The 21,543-nt window shown below is 38.0% G+C and overlaps 3 protein-coding genes across 4 annotated transcripts in view; 2 read left to right on the top strand and 1 right to left on the bottom strand.

Annotated features, from left to right (window-relative positions):
- The first annotated feature begins 3,517 nt into the window (after positions 1-3,517).
- Positions 3,518-12,598, top strand: sema7a (semaphorin 7A). The gene is made up of 14 exons (XM_024282516.2): positions 3,518-3,716; positions 3,790-3,926; positions 4,314-4,358; positions 4,442-4,537; positions 4,764-4,845; positions 4,938-5,048; positions 5,247-5,389; positions 6,117-6,295; positions 6,409-6,517; positions 8,206-8,401; positions 8,479-8,591; positions 9,368-9,510; positions 9,595-9,653; positions 9,724-12,598. Exons 1-14 carry the CDS (start codon positions 3,599-3,601, stop codon positions 10,137-10,139), a joined length of 1,947 nt encoding a protein of 648 aa, XP_024138284.1. The 5' UTR covers positions 3,518-3,598; the 3' UTR covers positions 10,140-12,598.
- Positions 12,599-14,894: 2,296 nt separating this feature from the next.
- On the top strand, positions 14,895-18,690 carry islr2 (immunoglobulin superfamily containing leucine-rich repeat 2). The gene is made up of 2 exons (XM_024282537.2): positions 14,895-15,139; positions 15,548-18,690. Exon 2 carries the CDS (start codon positions 15,556-15,558, stop codon positions 17,692-17,694), a length of 2,139 nt encoding a protein of 712 aa, XP_024138305.1. The 5' UTR covers positions 14,895-15,139; positions 15,548-15,555; the 3' UTR covers positions 17,695-18,690.
- Positions 18,691-18,868: 178 nt separating this feature from the next.
- The window catches only part of stra6 (signaling receptor and transporter of retinol STRA6), a 23,105-nt gene continuing 20,430 nt past the window's right edge, over positions 18,869-21,543 (bottom strand). Inside the window, exon 18 of one of the 2 annotated variants that reach the window (XM_024282751.2) lies at positions 18,869-19,664. In XM_024282751.2, the coding sequence (XP_024138519.1) occupies positions 19,423-19,664 (242 nt within the window). In that variant the 3' untranslated portion in view covers positions 18,869-19,422. The remainder of the gene's footprint in view (positions 19,665-21,543) is intronic. The other variant, XM_036212367.1, reaches the window with a different exon arrangement.

The raw sequence follows: 21,543 nt of genomic DNA, 5'->3' as shown, positions 1-21,543 counted from the left end.
AACCTCCGAATTAAACTGCATATTCGTTAAGTCATATGAAAATAAAAATGATTTCGATAAGGTTTACCATAACTGTCGTAGGAAGAGAGCAGGAGAGCTCTTAGCTTCTCTTTGATTGGATGAACAAGAAAAGGAGGCGGGACTTCCGTGTTGAATCATGTGATGTCTTCAAGCAGCGCCAATGACTGTATATAAGAAGAACTTTTTTATTATTTTTTTACAGTCTATGAGCAGCGCACAAAATCTGTGGAACTTTCTATTATAAAAAATACTTTTAGCCAAATGTAACAGTATATGTGGATATCCAACATTATCCTAGTGCCATTTTATTATTTTGAAGCTATGCTTAAAATTTTTAACACAATTGTAATACTCTAGTTTGATACTTTTATACTTCTTAAAGTGAGCAATTTTTAGATTATTTTCACATATTTACCAAGTTAACTTAAATTCTGTATTAAAATTAAGTACACTTTTAATTATGTTTTCTGTAACCAATCGATGTATATTGATGTTTCTCTTTATTTCCATAAACATTTCAATATCTATTTTAGATTAATGTTAATTTGAATCTTTTGAAAGTCATATCTGAAACGCTTAACACAAAAAGAGCCTCATACAGCTATGACTTAAACAAGTTACTTTGCCAGAAGGATTAATTTTGACAATAAAACACAAATATTTGTGTTTCATTCATTCATTCATTCATTTATTTATTTATTTATTGTTTTTCAATCTACCCATAGGCCAATGGATTTTTAAATATGATTTTTAAAACATAACTTTAGAAATGAAATATTCAACCTCCAGTATAAGCTAATCGATTTTACTAATCTAAAAAAAATAACTTTGAAGAAACTTCTTGAAGATGGGTAAGAGCTAAATTTGCTTGAGCAAGCATGATCATAAAGAGTCCAAAAATAGGATCTTATATTTTTGTTATGTCTAAAGCATATTTTCCCTTTGGAATTGACTGTAGACAGTTACTGTAAAGCCTAAATTAAGAGGAGGAAGGGGTAGGGCCAGTTTCAATTCCACGAGAAGGAAATGCCTCGTTAGGATCAGAAGAAAAAATCTTCTACAATTTAGTAAATTAAGCTTGGTGAGATTTGCAAACAAGACTATTGCACCAGTACCCTCAGAAAAAAATGCTTGAAGAAACATAAATAAACAAATAGAAACTCAAACTTCAGAGGGATTTTTTTTAACCAAATGATAGCACACAAATTGAAAACACATTTCCAAAAACAGTATTTTAGTGTATTGCTCACTCAACACACCAATTAAAAAACATCTATTCATTATCAGCTTTTGAAATGTTGAGAAAAAACAAGGATGATGCCTTTTTAAAAATGTTGAAAACAACTTGACCACAGTTGGTCTATCTAATTAAAAGGTGACAAAAGTCAGTGGACAGTTTGGTGAGATAGTATGTAGCTAAATATATTATTCAGATGTTAAAGGTCCCACAAGAACAAAGACAACCTCCTTGGACACAGCTGCAAAGGAAAAACAAGATACAGATCATCAAAGAATTCATAAAGGGGGCAGTAACAGCCACATTTGGACAGATGAAGCAAACTTGCTGCCACGTTAGTTAGAATCACACATTACTCACTGCTTATTTTGGGTTGTGGTCAACTCCCATAGATGCACTGCGTATAAGAGGCTTATGCTTGGCCGAGCCTCTTACGCTGAGTCATTCTAAATTGAGATGAGCATCACAGTGAGAGACTGCAGAGCACTGTGAGGGCAGAACCGCTGAGGAGGACTGTTCACTTTTAATCGATTCTTTTTAATTGAATTTGACTGAAGTCCAGTGATTTGTAAAATTACATCAAGTCTGCACCATCAGCGGTCAGTGATGTGCTACACTAGTCTACCAATCGTAATGAAAATGGATATAAAGATAAAAAATCCAATACAAAAAAAAAAGTTATTTTCTTGATACTTGAAAGAAAATGTGCCATCAGGTATTTCTGCCCATGTAGGTCCAGAATATACAGACAGGTAAAACAATCAAATGGTCTTGTAATTATGAATATGCCTTTTTTTTTTTAGTTAAAAATGTTTTTAAAAACTGTTGTTTTCAAGCACATAGTTTCTGCAGAGTGGCAGTAGTTCAATACAAATTTGCTTCTGAGTTGTAGGTGGAACTGCTGGCGCGAAAATAAGCCTCTGCTGATTTCCCATCATCCCAACCTCTCCTGCTAGCTAGCAGCCCCTCTCACAACCCCAACCTAACATTATCGTGCAAAAGAGATGGCGAGTACTGTTGGAGCTATCCATCTGTGTTGTTTGGATCTATTTGTCTGCAAGACATATCAGAATGGAATGAAGCGAGGAACTTTTTTAAACTTTATTGAACAATATACATTACAAATCACACCAGCAAGTAGTCCGTCAGAAAGCAACAACCAATGTTATCTTTCAAAAAAGAGAATCAGTTACGGCATAGAGAAAAATAAGGGGGACATGGTGAACAAAAAAGAAAAATGCAAAATAAATACAATTAAAAATAATAAACACAAAAGAAAGCTCAAAAGAGGGAATTATTTGTCAAACCATAAATAGCATAAATTATTCCAGTTATATGTTTTGGATGTATTAATCTTTATGATATTCATAAAATTGATACATCCCTATCATAAGTCCATCAAATTTGGAAGTTTTTTTTTTTTTACTCTCCACTCACGTATGTAAAATTTAGATTGGAAAAGTACCAATTAATACAGTTTTTCTACATTTTTATCATCATTAATATTTATTAAAATATTAATATCAAACTAGTAGTTATAAATCGTTCTAATTGGACCAAGAATTAAATTTACAAGGAGAAAAGGTGAAGAATCCCTTTAGGGATATTATTACCAAAACTATATATTTTCAAATTTTCTATATCTGAGAAATTGGATATGAACATATTTATAGTGTAAATGTTATGTACAATTTTTGTGTGTATTGTTGGGAGAAAGCAGTTTTTGGCTTTCGATTGTAGCATCTACATCACTGCTTTTTTCCGACTAGTTTTTAGTCTGCTCCTGATTCACATCAATTTGAATATAAAAAAAATACTATTATTTAATTGGGAGCTTAATTTTTTCCTACTCTCCATCATGAGAAACACAGTAGAAGAACATGTTAGAACACTGGCTCTCAGGCTGAAGAAAAATATGATTTTGTAAAGTAAGGATTACTTAACTAGCATTTATAACATCTGTTATTCTGAAAATAAGTTATTTGAGCTTCTGTCAAATCTAGAAAATAAAAGAATATAACATTTTGAGAGGTGTCAGTCTCTTTTTATATTTTTACTTTTTTTGTGCCAAAAAACAGATATAATTCTTATTAATTAAAAAAAATGAAAGTAATGAATGCAAATACGCATTTCTTAAAGGAGGTTTGTTCAGTGGAAACGAGCCCAACTGGCTCTTTTACTATTAAAGGTTGGAATATGTCAATGAGATTTGTTTTTCCTTCCTGGCTCAGCGGTGAGGAGGCTCTTGCTGATGGGAGGTGTCGGCCATGAACGCGTTCATTCCGCTCAGCATCTCAGACAGTCCGGTTCTGCTACAGGATTCCTGACCAGAAGCGCAAAATGACGCGATTTTTGGTTCTTTATTACCATTTTCTTCCTTTTACTCTCGTCCTTGGTGCCGATTTGAAGGAAACTCCGATTCTCGGATCTCAAAATATCCCTCGCTTGTTAACAGGAGGTAAGGATTTAGCCGGACAGTTCAAAGCCAATCCAATTCATGTAAGACTCAAGGCGATGTGTAATTTCCACAGAAATAACGGATGGATTCAAATATCAGGTCCAACAGAACCACAGTGTGTTTTTCAAGGACGAAGATTCAGAGGATTTATATGTTGGAGGAAGCGATTTTGTTTATAAATTTGACATGGATCACCTTCAGCTCATAGAGGTGAGTATTTTCTGTCAGATATAATTAGTTGCTTTCCCCAGATCTATTTTAATGCACTTAAATTATTCATAATAGTTATTTAGAAAAAAAAAAACCTGCTGATAAAGCATTTTCTAATTAAATCTTGTTTCTCTGAATTGTTTACTGAGATCTGGAAAACATTTGTCCTTTTCGGTGTTGAACTTTATGGCAGGAACATTGACTGTATATTTTTTTACAGTCAATGTGCAGGAATCAAATATCAGGTGCAGAGATAATGCCCCCAAATAGGTCATGATACTTTGAATAAATAGCTGGTTCTCTCATGTTTCAGTACATTAATAATATATATATATATATATTGTGTTTTCACATACAAAAATGTCTCCCCATTCTTTCCCCTCTCAGAATATTACTTTAAAACCCACTGGGCAGGACCACCAGTGCATTCAGGTTAGTGACTTCCTCCTTTTGTACTTTAAAATAATAATTAAAAAAAAAAAACAATCTGATTTTTGTTTGTTCTCGTGCATTAGGAATCCTGCCAGAATGTGGTTACCGTCATAGAAAAGTTCAATGACAACCTACTTGTCTGTGCAGCAAACGGGCTGAAACCGCAGTGTTGGGACCTGGTGGGTGTTTATACTGTCGTTTCTGTGACTGGTTGAGTTTTACTACCTGGGTCAGGATATTGTTGCTGTTAAAAAAGGAGCTCATGTGGCTTTAATGAACCTGTAATGAGCTTTAAACTTTAATAGAGAGGCTTTAATTTCAGGGGTGTAGGCTGTCGCCTTTCATGTTGTGCTGACGTGCTCATCATCTGTTTTCTGTTCCCTGCTTTGTGTTTTGTGTTTACAGTCTCCTTCAGGGCCAATCCCACGCAAGGAAAGCGGCATTTCTCCATTTATCTACAGTCAAAACTCCTTGACTCTTGTTGCAGGTCTGTGAAGTATAAATGTTTAAAAAAGGATATCAAAAGGGACAGAACTGAACACCCAAGAAATTTACTTTTTTTTATTTTTATTTTTTTAGATGGAGATCTTTATGCTGCAGCACCTTTGGGGGATGATGGAGGTTTCTTGCAGTTTAGAAGAATAGCCGGCAACAGAACCAATGTCTGGATGCATGACAGCTGGGTATCAGGTGAGAAAATCATCAGAAATTTAGTTCTCTTCATTTCAACTAATTTATTCAAAATTTTAAGATGTTCAGGGTAAAAAAATGTTCTCTTTATTTCTTTTACAAACCTCTTCAATCAGCCTAAACAATGTGTCCTTGTTTTTTATTTTCTGTTCAGTCTATCTCATCGTGAAACAATGTCGTCTCTGTTTCTTCTTCCAGACCCCACGTTTATCTCTGCCTCTTTGGTAAAGCGCACGAATGACCCTGACAATGAGAAAATGTACATCTTTTTCCGTGAAAGGAATTCAGACCACAATCCCGAAGCGGATCCCTGGATTTCAAGAATTGCCAGAGTCTGCAAAGTAGGATTTTCACCTGAAAATCAATGAATGCTGTGCAATTACACTAAATAACCATTGTTTTTTATAGTTTTCAGAGTTATTAAATTAAGACAGACTGAAGAAAATCCACAGTAATTCCCCTGGTTAAGTGAAGAACAAAATTAAATCAAATTTTTAAAATATGACCTTATAAGATGTTCTTTTACTTTTTCATACTTGCATTATTTTTCTTCCTTTTTATTGGCAGAACGGCTTTATTATATATTTTTTTCCACATCATACTAATACTTTATAACATTGCATTGATCCTTAATTGATCAAGCTAGACAGGTAAGAATATAAATATCCTGTATTTCCAGCTGGTGAGGTTTGCCATTGTTTAAGTACCAACAGCTGTGTTGACTTAGTCACTATGTGACTGTGTTCATGGGAAATACATCAATAGACGTCTGCTTTGAAAATAAAAAACACTTATTAAAAGTAGGGGGGGAAAGCTACAGGACGTATAGATCCAAAATATTTTTATTTTTTATAAAACGTAAAGTTTTTGTTGACCTTTCGGCCCGTCTTGTCAGAGGTCGTCTGTCACTGACTAAAACCCAAAGCAGAAACTTCATCTTAATTTTCCTTATCGTTCTCCCAAGAAAACGTTTTCATTTTTGTTTTTGACAGATAGTGAGTTATCTTAAGTGAATGGATTTAAGAAAAAAACAACTTTTTGATTTGATCTGTTGGTGTCATTTTGCAGGTAGATGAAGGCGGATCAAAACGGTTTTTCCAGAACAAGTGGACGTCCTTTCTCAAAGCTCGACTCGTCTGCGGATTTCCAGAGGAGTCGCTGTATTTCAACCGTCTTCAAGACATTTATGTGCTCCATGCGGAAAACTGGCATGAAACGAGAGTCTACGCTCTCTTCACGAGCAGTTGGTGAGCTCTTCATCTTTCCTTTCCAAAAGCTAAGCAGGATGAAGGCCAACATTAACTAACACAACTAGCACTCACATTTGTCCTCACATCCTGTTTGTGTCGTTTTCTTTCAGGAATTCTACTGCTGTTTGCATCTATTCAATGGAAATGATTGAAAACGTATTTGAGAATTCATCTTTTAGGGGTTATGAGAAAGATGTTCCACAACCAAGACCAGGGACGGTAAGAATCTGTTTTTATTTTGGCGTCACCTAGAAAGCAAAAAAAAAGGAAAATGTTCCTCTAATTGTGCTATTCCTGTATTTCCCCTTTGATTTTGTTTGCAATCTGTCACGTGCTTGACTACGGGGCGAAGGAGGAAAATATGCGTCTGAAGACGTGTTTTTTCCTTTTTCCCCCTGTCTGATTCTTGATCCAAACAATTGTGGTCATTTTTAAACAGCTGGCCCACCCAGAGACTACTTTTGCTCACAGAAACACATTTTGGAATCTTGTAGAGAAATCCACCCAGACTACTATTTACACAACTTGCAGGGAAAGTTTACTCTTGTTTTATGTCACTATGGCACCCGACGTCATTCAGTCAAAGGGTCACTGATAGCAGCTGATTGGTTCAATGAAACATCTGTCCATCCATTTTCCAAACCAGCCTAATCCCTCTCAGTATCATGGAGATGCTGGAGCCTATCCCAGCTACTGTTGAGCAAAGACAGGGTACATCCTGAAAAGGAACAAAAATGTTAAGGGAACATAAAGGATTCAAGTTCTTTAATGCTATTTATCCAGGTTGTGTACATTTATACCCCACAACAGACTGGTGACTTCACCCCGCCTTCACCCAACATTAGTTGAGATAGGCTCCAGTAACCCCATGACCCCAAGTGAAAAATGGGAGGATTAATGGTGTACAGTTGTTAAAAGATGACACTTTTATTATTTAAGTAAGCCTGATATTTTTCTTTCACCATCATAAGACGATCAGTAGGTAAAATAATTGACTGCATAAGAGAACTGGACTGAGCGATCCCTCCCACAATCTTTCCAAACAGGAAGTACCTGCTGGCTCATAGAAGCCACATTCGCATAGACTTCTACAGCTATTACTAAGTTATTCTATTTGTCAGAATACTCAATCTCGCTTTGATACCTCTTCATAAAGCATGTTCTTGCTAATCCTAATTTGTTTTCCATATTTTTTTTTCATCACAAATTTAAGTTAAAGTTATAAACTGACCAATCAGATGCTTCAATAAAAACATGTGGTTCCTGCCGGCCCCACCTGGAACATTTGATTGACAGACTCTCCTGAGCTGCTTTCAGTGGAAGTTGTGTGGACTTCCAACAGGCTCACTCCTGATTGGCGATAGTAGTTGCCATAGAAACGCTAACTCAGACTGACTCATCACTGTCGTCTGGATTCAACATGTCAGTGTTTGCATTGTGGGAAAATGGCAAATGAATTAGCTTCATTTTACTGAAGGGATTTTCTATGAGTGATCTCACACTCGCTCTGTCCAGTTCTCTTATTCAGTCAATGAGTAAAATAGATGATAGAATACTTGTGTTCATACTGTAGATTTTAAAAAAAAATTACATTATTCATAATATATACCTGAAACTTAAATAATTGTGATATAATATTACTTTGTGGGATGCTAGAGAAATGCAATGCAGACCAGCTGAATGCATGCTGGGAAATAGTTGCTTTAGTCAATGAGAGTTATAAATAGCTACTTTACCAAAGTATATAATTAAATTTCAGTTATTATCAGAAGCATTTATCACAAATCAGTTAAAAGAAGACACATTTTTAGCTCATGCAAATGGAGACAGTATACCTCCCTGATTCTATCATGCATCCGTTAAGGATTAAAGTGCTCATGAATATTTGTTCTATCTGTTTTTTTCAGTGTGTAGTGAACAGTCAGCGTCTTCCATGGTCCACCATCAGTGTTGTGAGGGATCATCCAGAAATGACCGGCTGGGTTCATTCTATACATCAGACAGCTCCATTCTACATCAGCAATCACAATTATACCAAGATCGTTGTTGACAGAGTTCAAGCAGCCGACCAGCGTGAATATAATATTATGCTACTTACAACTGGTAAGTTTTTGTGAAAATAATTAAAAAAAAATCACCACAGAGACAGAGTTTGATGACATATCAACTTATTCCACCAGATAATGGAAAAATCCATAAAGTCTTAGAGGCCGGTTCAGAGCCTTTCATCATCTCTCAAACTCAAATTTCCAACAATTCAAGTGTTCAAGCGATGAAGCTTGATTCTAAAAAGGTAAAGTTAATTGAAATATTTTTCCTTCTATGACGTCTTATTCTTCTTGTGCAAAATAAATGTAAGGTCTTGTAAATTCAGTTGTATTTTCATGGCGCCCTAGACGAAACTGGACCCCCCACAGACGCAAAAACACAAGAATAACATGGAGTGCAAAATAAATAAAAACTTATTAGAACATATTCCAGACAGCTACGCCTTGAATATTTTCTAATAAGTATTTATTTATTTTACCTATCAAGAATCAAATAATAATCACCAAAGCATTGTTTTCAGGATACTATTACTTCACTTCAGCACACTACGCAGGTTAGACAGCGGCTGTTATCATATTTTATTTTTAGTTGTTTTTATGTTTACTATATTTATGTTTAATTATTACTTTTTTAATTTTGCACTAGATAAGTGGTGTGTCAAACAATATAAAAAATGTAATTTGGTGCCCCCTCCAGCAAATTGTGATCCTAGGCAGCCGCCTAGGTTGCCCATGCTAAGACCCGGCCCTGATCAGTTGTTACTGACACTTTTTTTTCTATTTCTAAATGCAAAAAAGGGTAGAGTTTAATTCCCATGGCTGCAGTGTAACATGCTTATCTTCAGCTTTGACTTCACCCTGTTATCAGGGCTCCTCCAGCTGCACCTGGCAGCTGTTTTCAGCTCATTTGCACAAACAAAACAGTTAAATGTGAGGCAGTAAAGACAGTAAAACACTTTTCAAGTCTAAAGTTCATATGCCTGACTATTTTTTAAACATTTATTTTTTATTATTTTCTCAGAAAAAGTTAGTAGTTGGTTTTTCTGAGAAGATCTCCACCATAGACCTCGAAGGATGCAACAAGTATGACTCTTGTGAAGAGTGTGTTCTGGCACGGGACCCCTACTGTTCTTGGACTTTTCCGAGGTGCACTCCAACAGTCCCGTAAGAGACAACACTGTTAGACTTTACAAAGATCGCAAAAAAAAAAAATGTTTGATCAACGATGTTATTTTGCTCAATCAACAGTGGGGGCATCCAGAACATCGTGAATGGAAGCATAAGTGTGTGCCCCCCAAAAAGAAAAGGTAACTGTTTTGACAATGTTTTATACTCAAAGTATTTTCTGCAAATAATATTTTCTTTTGTTTCTTGAAGGAATTAGTCACAAAGTACACAAACGAGATGCAGTTTCGTCGCAAGATACTATGACTCACACGGTCCCCCTCTATGTCCCATTCTACCTGTCCTGCCCCATTCACTCCTACCACGCTGAATACACCTGGAAGCATCATGACAGAACCAGCCCCTGTCTGCAGATGCATTCCAACTGTCTGCATCTCATCCCCTCCATGTCACAAGAAAACTACGGCACCTATGAGTGTGTCTCAACGGAGAAAGACTACTCCAAAGTAGTGAAAACATATAAACTTGAGGAGCAAATATACCGGTCCTCAGAAATCAGAAAAGACTCCAAGACAGCCAACATGCAGATCGACAGCAATGCATCGGGTCTGGGTCCTCCAGTAATCTGGCTCACACTGTTGAGCGCAGCTTTGTGGGAAATTTTCTGAGAGCATTTGCAAAAAAAAAAAAGTATTAACCAAAGCTGCAGCCCATCATACATCTGTGCTTCATCTGTTCTCGCTCATCTGGTCAGATGGCGTAAATGGGATTTACTAGTATAGCCCTTTTCTAGCTTCTTTGAAGGCCCAAAGTGCTTTACAGTCACAAACCCATTGATGGATGCTCCGCTGGCGCCAACCTTCACCTGAAGCAACTTGGGGTTCAATCAGGAGCCACCGCCCCACCGCTACACCACGGCCAAGGTCAAGAACCGTGCAACCTCAGAAGAAGCTTTAGCTGAGCAAGAAAAACCTTTCCACTTCTGCTGCTAACTTCAGCAGAAACGTGCTTGGAAGAATCACCAACAGGAACCACACACTTCTCAGTCTGAGTCAAAATAGAATCCAGAACAGGAAGTAAGCAGCTCAATAAATGAAGAGTTCTGGGGGTTTTGAAAGGTCATTTGCTTTAAGACCAATCAAAGACTTTTATGAAGGGAGTGCTAAAGTGCAAGGAAGTGGACATAGAGTGAATAGATAACTGGAACTCAACTTCTGAAGAACTTCATGCAATAAGAGCTCTGGTTAGAGAATCATCACTGCTGCCTTCAAACTAGAATTTGCACCACACATTTTAGGTGTTATTTCTAAACACCTTAACATAATTAGAGGTTTGGGAAAGGGCAGAGGCAGTTCTAATTTTCCTGTTTCACTATTTTTTTTACATTCATTTTGCTCAAAATTTTACTGGAGATTAAAATGATCTCTGAATAAAACAACAAAACCCTTTAATTTTTGGAAATTAAATGATCAAGTATGCCTATATAATTTTGAGATTAAACTAACTTTTTTTTTTTGTAAGTTTTAAACAAAACTACATTTTCTTAGAGAAGCAATAAATGCACTCCAGTGATTATCAATCTTTCTGTGATTTGTGGAGTGCCTCAGGGTTTGATTCTTGGACAACTATTGTTCCACCACTACAAGCTCCTTTTGGTAACATTTTCATATCACAGATACGCTGATGACACTCAGCTTAATTTGCTGTGTCACTTATTTATTTCTGCTGCTGTTGCTCAAAGCAAATTTCTAAATGTAGTCAAACTTTTTTTTAACAAGTTTTTTATGAAAACATAAAGGAGAACATTAAAGTTACTTGAGATCAAAACTATTTTTTCTTAACATCTAGAGAAATACAATTAACTTACAATCTGAACTGGAAAAGAACTAAGTTGACATACATTGGGGGGACACTAACAAAGACTCTAGAAGATCTTTATGATGCTAATTATACTAAAATAAAGAAATTAGGAACGATTTGGACAGATGGAACATCTTCTCACTGGATATGGCCTCAAGAATAGAGACGATAAAGATGAGCATTCTACCCCGACTCCTGTACTTATTCCAATCACTTCCTGTTGAGATGTAGATTCTGGGATAACATTATGTCCAGATACATTTGGAACGGATGCAGACCCAGAATTAGATTTGATACTTTACAAATAAATAAACACAAGGGAGGGATGGCACTACCAAATTTAAGGGAGTATTTTCATGCAGCACAGCTTAGACCTTTAATTTGTTGGTGGGATGATAAATTTATTTCCAAATGGAAAACCGTGGAACAATTTATAGAAGGAAGGAAAATTCATAGTTTTATTGGAGATAGAAAGACCAAATAGGAGCAGTTTTATGGTTTTATGATAAAAAAAAATTAACGAATGGAGTTATAAATGTTATAAAGGTATAACTGCACTATGCACATTAATAAAAAAAGGAAAATTTTTAAGTTTCGAAACTATAAAACAAAACTATCGTCTGAATAATTGTGATTATTTTAGGTTTTTGCAAATAAGTGAATGGGAGAAGTAAGAAGAGAAATAAGAAGATGGGAAAATTTGACTATACAGATGACAACAAGAAAATAAGAAAATATATGGAACACGTAAAAAACCTGTAAAGTCAAGGCAAGCCATGTGTTAAATGTGTTAAAGAAAGAAAGTGTCAAAAAAGTTACTCGAGATCTTCAATCTTTCGGTGGCTGGTAGTCTTTTGTCTGCTATTAAAAAAAAGACAATAAGAAAGTTGCTGCCCAGTTTGAAATTTCAGAATAAGAGCCCTAACCCCATTACGCTTGTTCTCAAGTCCTTACACTGGAGACCAATTAGCTTTAGACTTTTATTTTAAACAATTCCGTGGAATAGTGGTTATACCTTTACCATAAACCCAGTCAGGTGGAGATCTGCAAGAAAACAGTCAACAGTTGAACAGAACCAGGATGAAGCTCTTTTTGGTTATTGTCTGTGTATATATATATTTATATATACTGTATATATGCACATGTAAAACAGAGAGTTTGTGATATGGTGATGATGTATTGGAATTAAAATATTAATTTTCAAAGTGCAATGAATCCAAAAGGCTTTATTTTGTGACACTTCTAATAAATACGCTGTTATTATTTAGTGATGTGATTTACTTCTCCAAAAAGAACCAATATTTAAATAATCATCCTTTATTTGAAGGTATTTTTAGTTTTTTCAAACTTTTTAATAACAAATAGTGGTTTGGTCTATCTAATTGTAAAGTCTATGCAGACTTTGGACAGTCCATTCCCTTTAACGGTCAAACTGCAGTTTCTCCTCCAACACCAAAAGGCTAAGAAGATGAATTATCATAATCCCAAACACATCGCCTGAGTAACAAGGGAGTGGCTGTATGAAAACAGATGTTGGAGCTCACCCATCTATTGAAGGGTGAATACGCGGTACACCCTCAACAGTTTCATTACATGACCATACAGAGACATACTAAATTACATTGTTGAAATACAAACTAATCTATGAAGAGTGTTTTTGGACTATAGGAGGAAACTAGAGTGTCCAAACCTGTGCTTGCAAGAGGAGAACATGTAAACTCCACACAGAAAGGAGTTTGAACCTTTTTATTAGAGTTAATATAATCTCCTGCGTTCTTTTTTTAATTCTTTCTCTCACAGTTGAAGTGTGATGAACACTACTGAGTACTCACAGAACCCGCAACTGCCAAACCCTGTTTTACATCACTATTATAGCTATGTGAGTCCAAGTGTCTGACTCAAGCTGCTTCAAAAAAAGAGTTTTAAGTTGCAGATGTCATACTTGTCTTACTTAAAATTTGTGGTTAACCCTGAAACATTTTGCTATCAAAAGTTATCACTTTTCCAAGATAATATTTAATATACCCAATAAAAATTATTTGTCATAAAAAATAAATCAAAATAAGACAACACATGCTAAATTAGACTTTTATTTTCATCTGTAGTTTATTTAAGAACATTGAAAATATAACCGTAGGAAGAGACTAAAACATGCTTGAAAATGACAGAAAAATTAGGAATTTTGGAACATAAAATTATATTTAAAAAATGAATTTTTGGTCCACCTATTCCTGGGAAATTTATGACTTTACCCATGGAACCATAACACTCAAAATGCAATATTTTGGAAATAATGTAAATACATATGTGAGTGCTCTAGGGTTAAATTGATGTCACTTTGGGTGGAGAACTATTAATTCTCAACCACTCCCTGTGACAAAGAGGCCTTATTTTCATGCCATATTTTAGATTTTCATACTGCACACAAAAGCATAATTTGTCCTTGGCCTTCCTAAACAGGATCCTTCAGTTTCTGCCACATTTTTAACTTTACCACAGAGAAGGATGGTGCCAGACTGTCGACAACATTGACATAACAGTAATTGTGTCCTTGAAAAGTTCCTGCTGTGTTCTGATAAAAAGCAAACTTTGCTCTGAATTCCCAAGTTATCCCATTATTTGGCTGAACAAACGGGTGGAGAGGAAGGAAACCAAACAGCAGGATACTAAAAAAAATAGTCCAAAAGTGGATCTAAATTTACTTTGTTCACAATGTAGGGCCCCATTTTGATTACGTATAAATTTTTGCCTTATTCTGTGTTTTCTGAAGATACAAAAAAAGAAAAACAACTAAGTTTAAAATGTATGTAAAATACAGTCTTTATCGGATTTTGTTGTTGTAATGGCGCAATGTGACCAGCAGATGTCAGTGTTACCCTTCAGATCTAAAGCTCTACAACTTTCTAAGAAACATATAACTTTTTAAAGCAAAAATTCATAGTCTAATATATTTTCAGAATGTTTTATTGTGAGTATTGAAATTAAGATTGTAGTTACGGTTACTATAGTGTCTTTTTTGTACCGCTATGCCTTGATATTGTTGAGTGAAAACCAAGGAAAAGTTTTTAAACCACTAGGGGGCAGTATTTGCATAGGAAATATTACTGACCTCCAGCTAATTTGGCCTTTTTTCTTTAAGAAAAATAGGAATATTTTATAAAATATAAAAGTAGAAGTTATTGGTTCATGTGTTTTAATAAACATTTAATTCATAAAGTTTTATAAAGATGAGTTTTTGCAAAAGTTCTTAGCAAAAATATGATTTAATTATTACAATTTAACTACTTTCTTAATGGTTTGGTCCATATTTTCACACTTTTTCCTAAAATTGTATCTGCATAATTTGTAGTTGGTGCCATCCTTTCATTTGCAACCTATTATTTTTAAAATCTCCTTTTATTTCGCAGCCCATCTCCCCCTTAAAGCATAAAGTCTGCAGCATGAGACGAATGAGGTCAAAGATTAAGTTATAAATGAAACATCAGATTCTAAATTATGTATTTTCTTTGAGGGCGGAGGACCGCAGGAGCTTCTGTATCTTTAATAGTGAGGAGAGAGATGGGAGAGGCTGCGCGCTCGTGGCCCACTTCTTTGGCTCCGCAGCGACGGGAGCGCGCATTGGAGCGCACACTCGCAGGAGCGAAGCTCGGGAACGGCGGCTCACCGGGAAAAATGTTCCCGACGCACTGTCAGGGTCTGCCAACGCCACGAGAACGGAACCCTGGACTCCAGTCTTTTTGAGCTCTGAAGGAGGACTTAAAAAGCTCCGAGAAGCAAGAGAGAAAACACTGAACTTTACATTTAACAGGTAAGGTGACTTTAATAAAGAGAGGAAATATATACTGGTAATAAAATGTGTCTTTAAAAAAGGGAAGTATCATCTAAATTTGCTGAAAACATACTTATAAAAGTTGAATTTATGTGGAAAATTAAATCGGACTCAGTGGGACAAACAACCTTTGATACCATGGACAGAGCCAGTTCTCCAAAACCCAATCTACACATCTAACACCCTTCATTTCTGCAGAAATGATTTTTCTTATTATATTTATGGAAAAATGTATAAAACTAGTTTGTTTTAAACAAAAAAATAATAAAAAGTAAGTTTTTGCATTTTGCTTTAGTGCACATTTGACATTAAATTGAATCAAACTGGACTTAGGAGGGGCGATATTTATCTGATTGTTGTCTGACTTCTGCTTTTTGTTGCTTCCAGGTGCAGAAATGGCGTGCAGACTCTTGCAGCTCCTTGCCTTGTGGACGTGCGTGTTGGGCGTCGTGCACTGTTGTCCAGAGCTTTGCATCTGCCAGGATAAATTTAATCAATATTTTGCAGACTGTGCTTACAAAAACCTGCAGGAAGTCCCCGTCGGCCTCCCCATCAACGTTACCACAGTGAGCCTTTCTGCCAATCAGATCAAGCTGCTGAAAAGTAACAGCTTCATCAGCATCTCTCAGGTCACCTCTGTCTGGCTGGCCCACAATGAGATTGTCACCATAGAAATGGGAACGTTGGCCCCTCTGGTTCATCTTCGCAACCTGGACGTCAGCAACAATAAGATTGTGAACTTTCCCTGGGAGGATCTGCGGAACCTCACGACGCTCCAGCTGCTGAAGATGAACAACAATGAGATGGTGAACCTCCCGAAGGACGCCTTCTCCACGCTCAAAGACCTGAGGTCGCTTCGCATCAACAACAACAAGTTTACCACAATCGTGGAGGGGACCTTCAGTGCGCTCTCGTCTATGTCCCATCTGCAGATCCACAGCAACCCCTTCACTTGCTCCTGCAACTTGGAGTGGCTGAGGGACTGGATCCTAACAACCAAAATTTCTGTCCCAGATTTAAACACGGTTGCATGCGAGACGCCGGAGCACCTGAAGGGTGTGATGGTTACAAAGATCCCAAAGCTCACCTGTGTGGCCCCCACTCTCAGCATAACCTACCAACCAGACATAGAAAACACACAGCTCTATGAAGGCGCCTCCATCATCCTGAACTGTGAGACAAAAGGGAGCCCCAGCCCGCAGGTCAACTGGGAGGTGACGGTGGGAAACCAAAACCTCCTGTTCTCTTTGCCGTCCTCTGGAGAAAAGAGCGATTTACCTGTGAATGATAAAGCAACCAGCAGCAGAATGCTGGTATTCCGGAACGGCACACTCATCATCCCTCGCCTGAGCAAAAAGGAGGACGGAACATACAGCTGTATTGCAGTGAACGAGCTGGGCACGGCGGAGAGCAGCATCAAAGTGGCTGTGACATCACAAAAACCGGGCCCCAAATCAATCCCCGAGTCCACCGTGGACAAGATCCGCCCGTCAGACGTGAAGCCTGCAGACCCCATCGTTTCCAAAAACAACGTGCTTAAATGGAACACGAAGGACGAAGAAACAAAAGCGCCCCCAGATGCTACTAGAAAAACTGAATACAAGGAGAAGGTGGAAGGAGTTTCCAAAGACCCCAAGTTTGCAAGCAAATGTGGCGTCAGGGAGAGCAGCGAGTACATCTCGAACCACGCCTTCAACCTGACCCTGGAGGACCTGAAGCAGTACACCTTTGATTTTGGGGTTATTGCTTTGGAAGTGTCGGAGACGGAGGCCAAAGTGCAGCTGAACCCCCTTCAGCTTCCCAGCAGCAAATCAAACCTCCACATCAGCCAAACTACAAACCAGGGAACTGTGAGCAAAGAGCCTGCAGGCCTGTTACAGTCCTCCTCCAGCAAGAGCACTCTAGACATGCTCTATCTGTGCATTAACACAGGAAATGGACACTCCATCGTTCAGTGGTCCACTATAGAGGAGGGGGTGAATTCCTACCACTTCCACGGTTTACAGCCGGGCACCAATTACACCCTTTGTCTCACTTATGGGGGGCAGGACTGCCAAGTCCAAGTCGTCTTCACAACCAGGAAGAAACTCCCCTCCCTCCTGATCATCGTAGTTGTCAGTATTTTCCTATTGGGGCTGGCCACTGTCCCCCTGCTGGGAGCCACCTGCTGCCACCTCTTATACAAGTATCAAGGTAAAACCTACAAGTTCATCATGAAAGCTCAGAACGTGGATCAGATGGAGAAACAGATGACGAGAGACTTTGATCCCAGAGCTTCTTTTGTGGAGTCTGAGAAAACCCTGGATCCGAGCGAGGCGGGGGAGGGAGACGGAGAGGCCGAGGGGGAGGATGGAGACGGGGATGGGGAGGCTGAGGGCAGCGTGGTGACCGAGTCCATCCCCGGATCCTCATCCAAAACCAACCAGGAGGAGTTCGAGATGGGCTCCGAGTACAGTGACAGATTACCGCTCGGCGCGGAGGCTGTGAACATCTCGGAGGAAATCAACGGCAACTACAAGGAGCCCAGCCGCTGAGCTCCGCGCGCGCGCGCGCATCCCCGCCGCTCTCATGTATTATAGTTTCCTTTTTAAATAACATCCTTTTATTCAGGTAACTATGTGCATTTATGCTTAAAAATATCCCAAACATATATTTAAAAAAGGAGTGGATCTTAATTTCTGTTTACCTCAGAGAGCCCGTCTTTAGTCCCTATTCGGAATTTGTGTTGCATTTGTGGTCAGCTGCGGGATTTAAAATCATAATGTGTTTACATTAAAGCACAAGTTTACAGTTTTCATCAAAACTGACAAAAGGGCAGCGCAAATGATTCGACTCCCGTGCGCCAGACGCACCATCCGGCGCGCAATTTACGCATAAGCCAAGGCTTACAAGAAAAGAGCTTAAAAATATGGCAACTGTTGCAATTTTTTTTATTATATGATGCACATAAATAAGAAAAGTGCCATATTTGTAAAAGCCAATAACACTACACTGCCATAGGGTCTCGATTTTCTTGAAAATGCGCGCGTAAAGATGGAAAAAAGTCACCGCGCGGCACCTGACAGCGTCTGTCTGCGAGTTTATGACTGTTTTGTGCTTTATTAGAAATCCCAGGTTACTCACAAAAACACGTCTCACCAAAAAGGCTTTAACAAAGAGCGACTTTAACCTCCTCAACAACGGGTGCTCACCATATCTTGTAAAATGAACTTGTCTATGGCATGTTGTAAGTGTTTCCTTGTGTGTTATTTCTCCTATAGTCTGTAGGATTTAGACGTGACTCTACCTGTGTGATGTAAAGCCAAGTGAACTGAAATTATTTCCTTTTTCTCCTTCCTGCGCTCTCAGTGGAGTCAGAGATGGGAGAAAAAAGGCGCAGAGAGCGTTTGGCCGCTCCGCTGTCATGTAATTTGATACATATAGTGAGTTTTTTGTGAACCATTGTTACAGACAGAACAAAAAACGTGACCTTTTGAGATTTTTTTATATAATTTTTATGTAAGTGGAATAAATAAATACTAATAATAATCTGTTTGGATTTTTTTTGTCTGGATGTGTTAAAAAAAACAAGAATTTACAACATTGGAAGCAAACGTTAAAAGAAACTTGTGTTTTATTATCATTTTTTTTATGAGATTTTAGTGTAAATTTTAATATTTTCATCACCATAAAATAATTTGGAGGAAAAAATCAAAACAATAAAACAGATTCAATCATTTTAGTTTTAATTTCACAGTAGACAAGAAACAAAATCTCCTTTCATATCTTTACACAAAAGCTAATTTGGACAAAAATAGTGGTTTGAAACAAAGAAGACAAGGTGCAAATTTTCCTGTTAATCCTGACACCAAATGTCTACAGCAGACTTGATAAAATGAAAAGATTAGTCAAAAAATCTAGTAAAATCATGATTTTTGCATTTATTTCTTTTATAAATATAGAGTCACTTTTATATAATAACTCCCATTCAAAGGGCCACTTTAGTGAATTCTGCTTTAATGAACCTGCACTGAAGTGTTTTTCACCTAATCCAGTGCAAAACATCCCAACATAAGCACACATATGTGTGGAAATTAATGCCCTCAAAGACTGACATCTTCACACAAACAGGAGAGAACAAAGAAAAGACTCGAATAAATAGGTAAGACTTGGCAAATTTCTCAACACAAGGCACCGAACTACAATGCATTTTGCAAACGGCCTTTTTAAAAAAAAGGTACATTTAGTTGAGCCAAATTGACCAAAGGGTGGCAGATTCCTGCTCAGTTGTCGACGGCAGCCGCCTCTGTCTCCTTGGCTGCAGCCTCCTTTTTGTTCTCCTCCTTGGTGCTGCGGTTAAGACTTCCGTTCAGGAAGCCCTCCCCAGTCTGACGCTGGAAGTGCTTTCTGGTGCCGACCAGGGAGGGGTTGTTGACCAGGGTGTAGAGGAGCTGCCAGTGCCTGCGGGCTCTTTTGGCACTCGATATTTTGTGTTGCTTCTTCTCCTGCTGGACCAGCTGGATCCCTGAGGACGTTCAGACGATGAGTAAAGCAACAGTTAAAAAAATGTTTTTATGGTTACAAGCTTATTGTTGCAGTAAAAGTAATTATAGAAAGCAATCATATTTTCATTTTTTTTAACCACGTAGGAAGAATATTGGTCTAAGATAGTGAAAGCCTAAACCCCTTGGGCCACATGAATATGTAACAGTCAATTAGTGTATCTCATCTGTGTAATCAGCGACAGGAGATGTAATCTGTGTAATACAATAACCAACTCGGGATGCTGCATTGTTTTCCTGATGAAAACAGTTGTAAGTAGACTCAGCTGCATTGAAATTCCACAACAACTGATGAGTCCAGATGGAGCTTCCTGACAATATGTCATCATTCGAATGTGATCAGTGTCATTCAGCTCCTATTTCCATCAAAGCTGTTGTTTGACAGGCAGCTGCCCAGCTGCAGTATGTGCAGTGTAGCGCGACACACACCGGGGAATGTGATGCGGGGTCAAAACGAGCTATTAAGCCCATTGTGTTCACACTGGACAAGCAGGGAGGGGCTTCTGATTAAAAAAAAATCTACTGTTTTCTAGCTTATGTCCACCATCCACAGTTGGAAAAAGATTGGTGTGAAATGTCGAAGTGGTGCAAATTATTCAATATAGTACGTTCACCATTTTGTAGTGCTGCCTGAATCTACAATTCCAGAATCCAGTGTCCTAGAAATTTCCCAGAAGTCTTGCGAAAAATCGTTGCACATTGATAGCCCTGCTCTTTATAGTTTTTTAGTAGTTAGAGAGTAAGAATTTGAAGATTGCCTTGGTGTCATAGAATTCTGGCCGGGCACAGACTGCAGTTATTCATTTCTTCTCCATGATCAACTTTCAAACAGTTGGAACTACGGTCAATTAAAAGGGACGTCCTCCACACATTACTGCCAAATCCAAGTCCCTGATTGGTCAAACTTTGACCTGGTTTAACTTTCATTGGCTGCCTTTTTTTATATAGAGTGAGGGTGCCCAAATCCAGGCCTCAAGCGGTAGTTTTCCAGAAACCCTACTTTATTTTCTGCTGATTACCCAACACATTCTCATCCCAAGTCGTGGCATATTGATGGTTAAGGTCCGCTCTGCGTCAGAAATGGACCTTTTGGGTGTCACCAACTCTTTGTTTTTTTGACGTCTTGGGTGTTTCAATCAAATCAAGGGTCCGGTTGTTTTGTTGAACACTGTACTGAACGCGGACCAACCTCTGGACCCCAGCCCGGTCTGCATCCAGAACCGGTATGATCGCATCCAGTACCGGGTTAAGGTTAGGGTTTTTGGTCCAGAGGTTGTGGAGCCTTGATTTAGTTGGAACAGCCAGCACGTCAAAAAACAACGAGTTGGGGACACCCAAAACATACATTTTTGACACGGAGAGGTCCTTAACGTCAAAATGTGACAATTTAGGAATAAGAATGTGTTGAATCACCTGGATCAGGTGTGTTTAGCCAATAAGGAGCTTTAATGACAAGTTGTTTGGGAAACATGTAGACCCTCAAGGCCTGGATTCGGGCACCCCTGATAGAGTTTGTAGAAACCTACGTAGCTACGTGTGAACACATGAGTTTTGTAGCCCAAAACACACAAACATATGCGCTTACATAGACTTCTAATTGGAAGTGGTCACATAAACGTGTGTTAAAGGGACGGTGTGAATGTATCTTAAGAGATAACGTTTAAAATGTTCGCAGTTTTTCTAGTGGCAGATCTCAGAGCATCAAAGTCATTAGGTGACTTTTATGACTGATCAGGACCAGCAGCTGAATTGTTAATTACGCCACACAGGAATTCAATTAGTTGAAGCCATATTGAATCAGAACTGTGGGGTTCTTGTAGCTTATGTACTTGTAAACAGTTT

Source organism: Oryzias melastigma, linkage group LG6, assembly GCF_002922805.2.
Source record: "Oryzias melastigma strain HK-1 linkage group LG6, ASM292280v2, whole genome shotgun sequence".
Lineage (NCBI taxonomy): Eukaryota > Metazoa > Chordata > Actinopteri > Beloniformes > Adrianichthyidae > Oryzias > Oryzias melastigma.
Note: the sequence above shows the minus strand (reverse complement) of the source record. Positions and strands in the feature narration are given on the sequence as shown.